Source organism: Syngnathoides biaculeatus, chromosome 19, assembly GCF_019802595.1.
Source record: "Syngnathoides biaculeatus isolate LvHL_M chromosome 19, ASM1980259v1, whole genome shotgun sequence".
Lineage (NCBI taxonomy): Eukaryota > Metazoa > Chordata > Actinopteri > Syngnathiformes > Syngnathidae > Syngnathoides > Syngnathoides biaculeatus.
The window spans coordinates 13,596,378-13,608,849 of record NC_084658.1 but is presented as its reverse complement, the minus strand read 5'-3'; the positions used below and the strand labels follow the sequence as shown (position 1 = coordinate 13,608,849).

Sequence of the window (12,472 nt, the reverse complement as noted above, 5' to 3'; positions counted from 1 at the left end):
AAGCCTGCATGTTATAATTACCGCTCTTTCTTCATCCCCCCCAGACGCACATAATGGGAGATTTTCTCACTCCTCCCGCGCTTGCTGAACAGCTTTGGCGAGCTGGCATTAATAAAGCTGGTGGTGGTGGTGGTGGTGGTGATGATGATGGGGGGTGGGTGGGAGGGGGGCACAACAAGTGCTTCCTGTCCTGGTTAATTGGCTCGAGAGGAGTTGGAAGATTCAAGAAGGAAAGGAAAAGGGCCTTGCTGGGTATTGAAGAGGCTTTTTGTATGACCGCTGAGACCATTGGAAGATAATAGTTGACGGATGGCGCCCTCTAGTGGAAAGAAAGGTTTGTTGGGTGAAACTACGCTTTTTAAAAAATATTAAAATTGCACTACCCTAACATAACCCTGAAAAACTGCACATTTTTGAGTGGCCAATTTGAAGTACACCTGTGCATAAACACGTTATAATCAGCATCTTGATACGCCGCACATGAAGTCGGGAGTTATTTTGGCAAAGGAAAAGATGCTCATGATCATGTGTAAAACAGTCTTTATTTAGGTCATGGAAGAAAAAAAATGGGAGCTAAATCAAGTGTTTTTTTTTTTTTTATTGTTTCAATATGTCATTTATTGAATTATTAAATAAAATAATTGGATTCACTTAATACAATAAATGTCAAACATAATACAAATACAGCAAAAAAAAAGATTCTGATGCAATTAAACTGGGGGGAGTGGCCCATTAAAAAAAAAAAAAAAACATACAAAATTTTAAAATTGAACAAAAATTTTTTTAAAGAATTATAAAATGAAAAAATGGATATACTGTAAATGTATAAATGTACCCAAATTTAATTTTATGCAAAAAGAAAGGCAAAATATACTGTTTATACATTTTCACTGAAAAGTGAAAAGTTTTTTTATTTTTATGTTAATCAACTGTATTGTGCTGGTTAAGAACAAAAATGTTTTCATAAATACGTCTGACAATTATTAGTATAACTACTATCTTTCTAAAACTTTTTCAATTTTTTTAGCACGATGGTCTTCTCATTACGCTTTAATTAGTTGGTTTTTTTTTTTTAAAAAGCAATTATGATTATTATTAGTATTCATTATAATAAGACGCCTCAATTGTGGTAACATAATTTCTACTAATTAAGAATGATTAAAAAAAAAATCCAAAGTAGCTGAGGCGGCTAACGCCAGCAGCTGTTGTTTATCTTTATCTGCTTTCAATTTGACAAAACAACCCTAATTGCTACTTAATCTGAGCAAAAGTCATATTTTTTTTTATTACCCTCTGTTGTCGCATGATTGTCACTTCATCCAACTTTGTCCCAATAATGACAATTTTTTTTTTCCCCTGCTAAACACTGCATTTTTTTTTTTTAAATTGTTTAAAAGTGTGAATCGGTTACATTCTCCTCAGACAAAAATCACTTCATCACAAGAAAAAAATAAAACAAATATGAGCCCATCGTCGTATTGTTTTGGTATGTGGGTTAATATTTCCTGATTGACGCGTTCGTGTTTCCCTAATTAGCTCACCTGAATAATGATTGCTACCTACCGAGTGACTAAAATTATTACAAATAATATAAAAAAAAGATGGCGACTGAGCTGATCCGTCATTTAGTTGCAAACCAAAGTGAAAACAGTAAAGAGGATGAAAGTGCCGACTTTGAAAAACAGAAATACACACGAGTGTTGCGATGATACGTTTCGCGTCCTCCTCGCGGTCGAGCGGCTTTTGTCGCCGTCGCCTGTCTCGTCCGCTTGAAGTTTACGGTTTGTTTCGACTGCGTTCCTGCCGGGGGGGGAGAGAGAGAGAAGACAACATTGGAAGTTGGCGACAGGACAAGGAACCTAATTTGAATAAGTCCATATTTTTTATTTTTTTTTATTTTTTTACATACTGCTACTAAATTGCCTCTGAATCAAATCAACAATCGGTTGCCGCGGTGATGCTTTTAAAAAGGAAGTACAGTTGCTGAATGATTCCTTTGTGTGGCGACCTCCTCGCTCGTCACTGCGGGCATCGTTGCTATTAATATGCTCAATGTCTCTATTATGAGAACAGCCACGTGTACGCTTTTATTATTGTACCAGCGTCTATATGGAGCCACGTCGTCGTCGCTTCCATTTTTCATCTGCTGTTTTAAATACGGGGGGGGGGGGGGGTTCCCCGCATTCTGCGGGAACGGCGGCGACACGGAACGAGATGTGCGAGTCGAGCCCCGCGTTTGACGAGTTCTTGGGCCATGTGAGCCGAACACCGGAGGCTGCGTGAAAAGAACTCGCAGAAATCCAGAACATGCCATGTCCTATTTCACTGCGTTATCGCGTGAAAGGCACAAGCTGCTTGCACGCTCGCATCCCAGTAAATTGGCACAGCCGTAAACGTTACTGTAATTCGCGGCCTACAGACCGCACCTTTGTAAAGGAAATACCATTTGGTACATACATACGCCGCGGTTCTGTAAAAGCCGCAAGTGCCTGCATTGAAACTCGAGATATTTACAAAGAAAGACGGTACACAGAGTTTAGCTTACCGGTAAACTTACCGGTGAATATCACTGAGACACGCTAGCACAGTGCTAACGCGGCCGGTAAAAGTCACTTCCTCGGCACATATATTCCACCGGTCCCATTACCTTTTCCGCACGAATGCCCCCTTGCGGCGGTTAGAAAAAAAAAATGCGCAAATTAGCCGCATAAACTTTACAGCGGGGGCTTACCGTAATTCCCTGCTGTACAGAGCGCACCTGGTTACAAGCCTCATCGAGTACATTTGTAAAGGAAGTACCATTTCATACATACATACGCTGCCGTTGTGTAAAAGCCGCAAGTGCGCATACTGAAACACGAGATATTTACAAAGAAAGACGGTACACAGAGTTTAACGCTGGGGCGCTAATGCTAGCGCCGCACTACCGCTAACGTCAACAGGACCAGTTAAAATGAAACTTACCAGTAAATATCACTGAGACACGCCAGTAACACGCTAGCGCAGCGCTAAAAGGGCCGGTGTGACGGGCTGACCGCTCCCCCGTACTGAAAAGTCCCCTTGTGATTAATGCACATGAGTTACTAACAGGGGAACTCTGGGTACGTAGTACGTGGTTACCGGGAAATCCCCCGCTCTCGTAGTTCCCGTTCTTCTACATAGAGAGAGCTAGCATACATTATATCCTAACCGTAACCCTAAAAAAAAAGTATACACATCCACACGTTCGCTGTGTTCGTCTTTCTGAGACGTGCGTAGCAAACACGAACACTCGGCGACAAGTTGTCGAATAGCACGCGTGAGAAGCGTGACTGTTGGCCGGAAATCCCGGTAATCGCCTGTACCTTTCTTACCGAAACCAGAGCACGCGGTGTTCGACTGCGACGGCTAACCCAGTCAGGTTCTTATATGCATGCTAATGTTAGTCGTCATTGCTGTCGACGATGAGTGGGGCAGCTGGTCTCGAGTGTAAAACTTCACACACTTGCTCACGTCTCGCCCCCAGGCTGAAAATTGGGGAATCGGGAGCGCCACCGAGTTGGGTTACCGCTACAAACTTGGCGTTCATGGGTCTGCCTTTGTCTCCGAACAAGGGTATGCCCGGAATGTGGGCTATTTCAGGCCCCCCCCCCCCTGATCGGGTATCCCTCCCCCCTCGGGGAGCTCATCGCAGTCACGAGACGGCTGTCGATGAATCAGGCTTTCTTTTGACGCCGCCCGACAAGGACGACCTGTCGGGAACTTCTATACGGACTGAGCAGGTGGATCTCCTGATTTATTTTTTTTAACCGGTGACTCGGTGAAAAGATATTTGCGTGCTCCCGCTGACTGGGTCGCGCACACTTAAACCAGCTACTGCTGTGAAGGTCTACAGCCAAAGCTACTTCCTGTATTCATCTTACCTTCCTCAAGGCATCCTCCTCCTCCTGGCGTTTCTCGTAATGTGCAAAGTCGTCAAATATTGAGGTGGTATGCTTGTAAGTCGCGATGATTTTAAGCACTTGCTTGGCCTTCTCCAGGGGCACCTCCTGGGTGTCCCTGGAGTTGGTCACCGGCTTGTTGTCATTGTTCTCCAGCCGGATGTGCCGCAGCTGGTTGTTGGGCACGTCCTTGATGAAGGCCCACTTGACCTCGAACTTGCCCTTCCACTTGTCCTGAGACCAGACGCCGGCGTAGGCGTTGTAGTCCACCGGCGAGCGCATCTCGGCCACGCCGCAGAAGTGCCCGCTGCCGTTGACGCTGAACAGCAGGTACAAGGGCCCCTTGCCGCCCAACGAGCGGTAGGCCCCGTCCAGACGCTTGTTGCCGTGTTCGGTGCTACACCAGATGGAGTACTTGATGGAGCGGTGGATGTCGTCTTCCGAATAGCTCTTGATGATGAATACGCGTCCGTTTTTCAAGTTCCAGTCAAATTCTTTGGGGTTGTAATTATTGAGAGCGCGCAGTTTCTCCAGCACGGGATGCACTTCGCCCGAGCAAAGTGAGGCGTGCGGCGGGATGCCGACGCCCATGCCGAAGCCGTCCACCCGGTTCCTGGGAGCCACCCAGCGGTTGGGCAATGGGCCGGGCTGCTGGGGTTGGTGCTGATGGAGGGCCTGCGGAGGGTGAGAGGAGAGATGAAGGGGGCCGGGTGGGAGGGATTGAGGGTGTTGCGGGGACTGGAGGGATTGGAGGTGGAAGGGCTGGTGCTGAGGCTGATGGGACAACGGGTTCTGCAGTAAGGCTGGGGGTTGAGCGAGGAGAGGCTGTTGTACCAACGGCGGCGTAGGCATCATCGTCTGAGCTAACGGTGGCTTGTTCAAGCCGCCCTTATCGTCCCAAGTACCAATGTTCATGTTGTGCTTTATGGGCGGCGGAGGAATGGCGGCGGCCAAAATCCCCATGTTGGCTTTCGGCTTGGCCTTGAGCAGCGGCTTGGCCGGCTTTTTGGCGATGGCCGCCCACGAGGCCAGTTTACCTGCTGACGAGCTCACGGAAGGCGGAAGGTTATTTGCCGCCATGCTGCTCATTCCCGGGGTGCCCCCTAAGGGCGAGCCCACAGTTTTACTGACGGCCGCAACCATGTCCGTACCCAGTTTGAGTCCCGCCATGCTCTGCTCGATGCTGTTCAACACCGGCATCTTGCTGAGCTGCGTGTCGCTCCCGAAGCCGGCCTGTCCGTCGGCGATGGCCCGGCCCAGGGAGCTGGGCGCGTAGCCATAGCTGTTGCTGTAGACCGAGGTCTGTGTGGACTGACCCTGGGACACGCTGGTACCCCAGGTGGAAAAATCCGCGTTGCCCGGGAAGAAGTTGAAACCGTGCTGGCCCAGAAAGGGAGGCGTGTTCCCCAGGGCGCCGGGCTGGCTGAACACACCGTCGGGGATGAAGTGCGGCTCGCCATTGCTCATCTGTCCGTAGGTGGTCAGGTAGGGCATGGGCGGGTCTCCCGCTGTGGACCAGGCGGCCTCCCCCACGGAGTACGGGAACCCGATAGACGGCGCGTAGTAGCTGGGCATGTAGGGATCGGACATGGGTGGGTAGCTGCTACCCTGTGCGGTGTAGAAATTGCCGCTGATTAATAATTTTCAAGGCACATATTTTCAAAAGAACAACCTCATTTTTTGTTTAAACGGCACCAATGATCGCGTATTACCTGATTTGTCTGGCTGCTTATGTAAGGCTCAAAGTCATCATCGTTCACTCCGTCCTTTTGATGCATTGATCCGTTTTGCACTGCGTGCACAAGAAGAGGCCGTTACAACACTGCGGAGTTGAGACTATTATACACGTAAATATTTCATTTCTGGTAATATCTGTGCCGGAGTGGAAGCTGGGAAATGACTGTTATGTTGTTGTTGTTTTTTTTTTTCCAGAGAATGTAATTCTACAGTCTTACCTTTATTTCCCTGTCCTTTAGGTCTCTGGAATAGTGAAAAAGATTGCATTAGCACAGTGTTTCCACAACCTTCCTTGAGCCAAGGCACATATTTTACATTAGATACACCGCTGAACAAGTTTTTCCATATTTTTTTTTAAAGGTGAATGCACAGGTTGATTTTTTTTTTTTTTTTTTTTTTTTTTTTATACCCTCCGCCGTAGGAGAGGTTACAATAGGGAGAGTGTTTATTAATTCTGCCTGTCACAATATGTCACTGGAATAGATAGTTGAATAAAGATGCATTATTTGTGATGAAAAGAATGATGACCAATTGGGTGGTTTTTCTCGAGGCACACCTGATGATCTCTTTTGGCTCACTGGTTGGGAATCACTGCATTAGCACATAAACGATGCTGTGTTTTAGTGCATGGACGTGAAAGCGGCAGCTTGGTTCTTCTAATGAATAAGCGGATGCCGAACGTCGCGGCATCCCCGGCTAAAGGGTGTCGCATCGCCGACAGGCTCCACAGCGGACCCGGGGGTGGGGGGCGGCCTGCGTGCGTTTCCGGGCGGCTAAAACGGCTATCAACGTATCAAAGCTGTTCTGATGTGGCATCCCCCGCTCAGGATCCCGAACTGCCGTCGACAAAAACTTTCCGAGCCAGCCAGCCAGCCTCCACCGACCGAGCCCCGACCGTCAAGCGAAGCTAAGCGTGGCCCAAAACCGACCTGCTGATGGTCCACTGCGGTCGCAGACATCCTCCAGGAAGCGGGGCCGATGGCTGCTCAGCACAGTGTCCGTACGCCTGTGTGCACTCCTCCTCCTCCTCCTCCGCCGCTCTCTTCCCCTCCCTCCCTCCCTCCCTCCCGCCTGCCTCGGCTCTCCGGCTGTCCGATCCGATCGTTCAGGCGGTGGCGGCGGCGACGACGGAGGAGCCCCCCCGGGGAGCACACGACGACGGCGCTCTTTATCGACCGTCAGATTCGCCTCTGAACGAGGTGGATGCGGGACCGAGCTGAGGGTGTGAGTCACCGGGAAAGTGACGAGCGTTTTACGGGAATATCCCCCCTGCCATCTTCCACAATGGCGGACCGACTGGCTTCTCCCACCCCCAGAGTCCCGCTTCCGCTCGGCTCCTCCGCTCGGTGACCTTCCGCCTGTGACGCTCGGAGTCATGTTCCACTCTGACACTTCACATGACAGTCACAAACTCACGAAAGCGTCCCGTCCCTTTCGTCATAATATTTGCGGTCGCCATTTTTAAACACCTTTTTTTTTTTTTCCCTACTCGTCCCCCGTCGACGTTTTGCTAACAGTCGTTTATTTGCTTCGCGTTGTATTTTTTTACTCACATTCGAATAACACATGTGTAATGTACTTTAAATGTATCTCTTTTAACCAACCTAATTAAAAAAAGCATTGCAAAACCGAACAGGGAAACTGCCTTGTAAACGTAATATATGTGTAAAAAATTAATTTCATAATTTTATGAAAATACTATATTAAAACATTTACTTTCGTTACCAATTCTTCTAAATCAGATATCGAACACAAAGCCTGCGGGCCAGATCGGTTCCGTCACAGTTTATTGTGACCCGTTAAAGCAATTGTTTACGTTTGTTCCAAAATGGAAAATGTTTAATAACTTTTATATTGCAGTGTGGCGTTAGCACAAGCACCTTATACTTTTGAGGTCATGACTTTAAATGTGTTATGGTCACAATAATTTTTATTTTCTTGGAGAACCCGCCAGAATTTCAACCTGTACGAACTTATTACCAGATATTTTTTTAACTAAAACGTGTTATTGTAGAAACTGCTGTCTGTGTAACAGATGAAATGAAATGGTTCAGGGAAAAAATTGTTTATTGGTGAGTGGGAGTTGTGACAATCAAAGATGGCAGTGCAAATAAAGATTTGAAATGGAAGACTTTTAAACTTGAATGTTGGCCCAAGTCAGGAGGAGTGTAGAGGGACTGGGCATGAGTTGTAGCTGATAGCAAATCTTTTATAAATGTGGATTCTGTTCCCACTGGTGGTAATAAAGCAACGTTGAAGAAGGCTCCTGCACTGCACCCCTTGTGAGGATAAGTGGCTTGGAAAATAGATGAAAGTGCATAAGCGACTGTCATCCTTGAGCACATGCAATGGCATTAAAGTAGTTGGAAAGTTATCACGGAAGTGTATTTTTTTTTTTAACTTGTGCCGTTGAATTCATATTCGTTCACAGGCAGAGCTGACACATTCAATATGGCAAACGCGTTGACCTATACTATGTGCAAAAAAAAAAAAATCACTCAACGCGGAATCTATGTATTGTTGTCTATGATAGTGTGAGAACCAATGAGGTACGCCATTAGCGTGAGCCAGAAAAGCTTAAGATTAACAAGACCGGAGTGGGGGGGGGGGCACTTCTCGCGAGATATACCCATCGCTGGCTCGCGTTCCAGTATGGCGGGACTCGCGTTGAGGTCTTGTCGCAGAGGACTTTCACGCTTTTTAAGCCGCGGAGGTCTCGCTCCTTCCTTGGCCCCACACACGAAAGGTTTGTCCGGTCCTTCAATTGTCGACTCGTTTCGATAAACGCGGCCTGCGTTCCCTCGGGAGGATATTAGAAGGCATACAAGGGGGGGGTGTGGCTTTGATGGATTGCGTCGTTTAAGAAACAACGTTAGCATGTACATTTTTCGTTTGTCACTGATTTAACTTCATTACATTTATACATCTTTTGAATGTAGTTAGCATTAAACATACCTTCATCTTGTTTGGCTAAACATGCTAGCCACTGTTGTAGTAGTTGACATTTACATAACATGCAGTACTAACCCCCCCACCCCCGTGTGTCCACTAGGAGACCGGAGACACAAATCTACAGTCCAGTACGCCACCAGACCAGATCTTCCTACGCTGGCCTACAGGAGGGTAAAGGGCAAGAGTCCAGGCGTGGTTTTCTTGCCGGGCTATGGGTCCAACATGAATGGTCAGAAAGCAGAAGCGCTGGAAGAGTTCTGCCGGTCACTTGGGCACTCATACCTCAGGTAAACCATCAGAAAGAACCTTTGCATACAGTTTAAAGTTTTTGCCCGGCCTCTCATATTCCCCATTTAAACTAGTGAAAACACTATTAAGTATTCTTTAGTCCCTGTTCTCACCCTCACATTGTCAACAAACTGGAGATTGTCGAATAACATCACTAAGAGGAAATGAAGACTCCAGCTAAGAGGCAATGCATGCTCGCTTCGAGCCATTTGTCAATCAAAATTAAAATTTACTAACATAAAACAAAGAGTCAAACATGGTATATTTAAACAAAAATGTTTGAACAAATTAAATTTTTTAGATGTGATCGTTCTTCCCTTTTTGCTACACATCACTGGCAAAGGCTGATCTCCGTTAACGAAGAGTTGTGTATCCACACAGGTTTGACTACACGGGACACGGGGCCTCAGAAGGGGTCCTGGCGGAAGGGACCATTGGCACGTGGAAGAAAGATGTCCTTTTTATGCTGGATGAAGTAGCAGAGGGCCCACAGGTAAAATGCTTTACATCCTGAAAGTGTGAAAACCGACCTTCCCATGTATTATCTGACAAGAGATCAACATTTCTATGATAGTCACCACGTGACCACAAGGTGTCACTGTTACCTCATATTAACATACTGCAATAGTACACGTGCTGTACATTAGATGCATTTAATAGGTTGTACCATGTTGCATTTAGCCGTCCTTTTTTTCCTTGGTAGATTTTGGTGGGGTCCAGTATCGGAGGCTGGCTCATGCTGCTGGCGGCCATCGCGCGTCCAGAGAAGACGGCCGCGCTGGTGGGCATCTCCACCGCCGCCGACCACATTGTCACCTCCTTCAACTCTCTTCCGCTGGAGGTGGGACCTTTTTTTTTTATTTATTTTTTTAATTTTTTTGCATACCGTCTAGGCACAACTAGTGTACTGTTCCATTACAGCTTTGCAACAAGTGCAAAGCGGACTAACCACATCACAGTTCAGCTCGCATCCCAATTACCGTAATTCCCGGACTACAGAGCACATCTGGTTATAAGCCTCACCCAGTAGGTTTGTAAATGAAATAATATTTGGTGCATACATCCGCTGCAGCTGTGTAAAAGCCGCAAGTCCCCACATTGAAACGCGAGATATTTACAAACAAAGACGGTACACAGAGAGTTTAGCGCTAGCTAGCACCGTCGCACTAACGCTAGTCGCATCACCGCATAAACCGCAGGCTTGAAAAGCAGGTGGGAAAAAAAGTTGTGGTTTATAGGCCGGAAATTACGGTAATAGTTGTATTTATACCTTGTAAACAAATGTGAATTTTTGGAGAACTGCCACCATTTTGATGCCTTTGTCTGAGACTCAACCATGTCGTGCCACTTAGACGAAGATGGAGTTCCAGGAGAAGGGCGAGTGGACGGTACCGAGCAAGCACTCCGAGGAGGGCGCGTACAAGTTCAGCATGGACTTCTTGCGCGAGGCGGAGAACCACTGCGTGCTGCACAGCCCCCTCCCGGTCACGTGCCCCGTGCGCCTCATCCACGGCCTGAAGGACGAGGACGTGCCGTGGCACATCTCCATGCAGGTGGCCGAGCGCGTGCTCAGCGCCGACGTGGACGTCATCCTGCGGCGCCACGGCCAGCACCGCATGTCGGAGAAGGACGACATCAAGCTCATGGTCTACACCATCGACGACCTCATAGACAAGTTGACCACCATGGTGTGATCGTAAGGTACCCAGACAGCGGCGTGGGCCGGAGGGGCGGGGCTTAGCGTTGGAGGACTGTTTACTACCAAACAAGGCATGTTGCTTCTGCCAAAAAATGACCTTTTAATATTCTGTATCTGCATTTCCTCCACATATTACGTTGTGTTTCAGTATTAGGTGGGTCACTCACTTCTTCTCCTGCTGCTCTTCTTTCCTCCATTTTTTTTTTCATGACACAAGTCTATAGAGTTCCTGTGCCTTTAAAAAAAAAAAATCATATTTCACAGTTGTGGGCCCAATAAAACCTCTGCACACTGTCAGTGCAGCTCTCTCTATCATTAAAGCCATTGGGATGCAGTCGTGTAGTTAGAATTAACTCGTTCACTGCCGTGCACAATTATATTCCTTGACTGGAATCTAATCGTTCACTCCCGGAGATATCGCGTACGTTCGTCTGTGAAATTAATGCCCTTGCATGTGAGGAGAGGGACAAACGGTCAAAACACAGATACACTAAATGAAAAGACTCAACAGAGGAGTGCGACAAAAAGCATCTCACAGATTAATCAGTCATCAGATCCTGACAGGACTCACTAGGCCACACCCCTTAAAGGCTCACCGAAAGCACTTTATAGCGATGCTGACACACAAATAAAGTTGGAAAAATGAAAACTTGAATTTATTTAGGGGAAAAATGGCTAAATTAATGCCCTGCATGTTACAAGATGGCTTGCTGGGCTATATGTAGCCCACGGGCCGTACTTTTCCCATTCTTGCGTGACATTCTCGACCGCAGCTCAGACCAGATGGGTTATTGATTATTAATGCGTAATTGGGCCCCTTGCCGGACTGTGCTCAATGGGGTGGCGCGAGTCGCTTTTGTCGGGAGGCTGCGACCTTTTACCTCTCTCCCGACTGGCGTCTTCGCGTCCTCACACATGGCCGAGAACATCAATCCAAGGCGTTTACTGCGCCCGTTCGTTGAATCCATATTGGAGCTTATTTATGAGGCGTGCGCAACCGTATGGTCTTCCCTGAACCCAAACGTACGACACTGTGTTCCAAATGGTTACCCCCCCCCAAGATGTGATTTACGATGAATAAAATATTGATTTTACAAGTTTCTATGGTAGTCTGTATTTAATTGAGCAGAACCCAAACAACTTTGATCCATTAAAATTGTTCATCCACCCATGGAGAGTTTCAGCCTGGATCCTTTTTGCGGGTGTCAAAATGGCTTCCCCCGGCGTTGCTACATTTTCCTTTTAAAGGGGAAATCCACTGGTTTGCATTAACAATGTATCCAATAGGTCATGAAATATGTACTCTATATTAACAATGTGTCTTCCCGATCAACCGATACTGCTATTTCTTCCTCAGATGAGCACAAATCCGAGAAATCGGCGCCGGGCATAATAATTAAAAATCTTCTCAAAACTATGGAAGCGTATTACTGCTACACCCAAAAGTAAAAAGTTGCGTTTCACATAACGTGAATTGTTTCACATTATTATGTGAATTGTTTCACGTTATAACGTAGAAAATAATAAATAAATACATTTCAAACATCATTTAGTCACTTAGTGTTGCGGAAAAATGGATTTGGTGAGCTTTGGGGCGGGGTAAAGAGGGGTGGAAATGTATTTATTATTTTCTACGTTATCTGAAACGCATCTACGTTATGAAAATTCGTAATTGTCGATTAAAAATCTTCTCAAAACTACAGAAGTGTATTACTGCCACACCAAAAGAAAAAAGTTATTTCACATTATAATGTGAATCGTTTCACATTATTATGTGAATCGTTTCACGTTGCAACGTCGATTCGTTTCACATAGCATAAATTTAATGTAGAAAATTATAAATAAATAAATTTCAACTCTCTTTACCCCGCCCCCT

At 46.5% G+C, this 12,472-nt stretch overlaps 3 protein-coding genes across 8 annotated transcripts in view; 2 read left to right on the top strand and 1 right to left on the bottom strand.

Annotated features, from left to right (window-relative positions):
- The window catches only part of armc1 (armadillo repeat containing 1), a 135,776-nt gene extending 127,038 nt beyond the window's left edge, over positions 1-8,738 (top strand). For 3 of the 5 annotated variants that reach the window (XM_061805807.1, XM_061805808.1, XM_061805803.1), the window contains exon 12: positions 6,485-6,621. The gene's annotated coding sequence lies outside the window, so the exon portion shown is untranslated. The other 2 variants (XM_061805805.1, XM_061805804.1) reach the window with 2 other exon arrangements.
- Positions 708-8,038, bottom strand: ythdf3 (YTH N6-methyladenosine RNA binding protein F3). 2 transcript variants are annotated; one of them, XM_061805797.1, is made up of 5 exons: positions 6,587-6,702; positions 5,876-5,900; positions 5,633-5,712; positions 3,903-5,528; positions 708-1,800 (listed from the first exon to the last, which is right to left on the bottom strand). In XM_061805797.1, exons 1-5 carry the CDS (start codon positions 6,614-6,616, stop codon positions 1,777-1,779), a joined length of 1,785 nt encoding a protein of 594 aa, XP_061661781.1. In that variant the 5' UTR covers positions 6,617-6,702; the 3' UTR covers positions 708-1,776. The 2 variants fall into 2 exon arrangements, with proteins under 2 accessions (XP_061661781.1, XP_061661780.1); XM_061805796.1 differs by lacking the exon at positions 5,876-5,900 and having other exon boundaries at positions 6,587-8,038.
- On the top strand, positions 8,244-10,893 carry abhd10b (abhydrolase domain containing 10, depalmitoylase b). Its single transcript, XM_061805802.1, has 5 exons — positions 8,244-8,403; positions 8,710-8,896; positions 9,279-9,390; positions 9,601-9,738; positions 10,250-10,893. Exons 1-5 carry the CDS (start codon positions 8,310-8,312, stop codon positions 10,589-10,591), a joined length of 873 nt encoding a protein of 290 aa, XP_061661786.1. The 5' UTR covers positions 8,244-8,309; the 3' UTR covers positions 10,592-10,893.
- Positions 10,894-12,472: the final 1,579 nt, after the last annotated feature.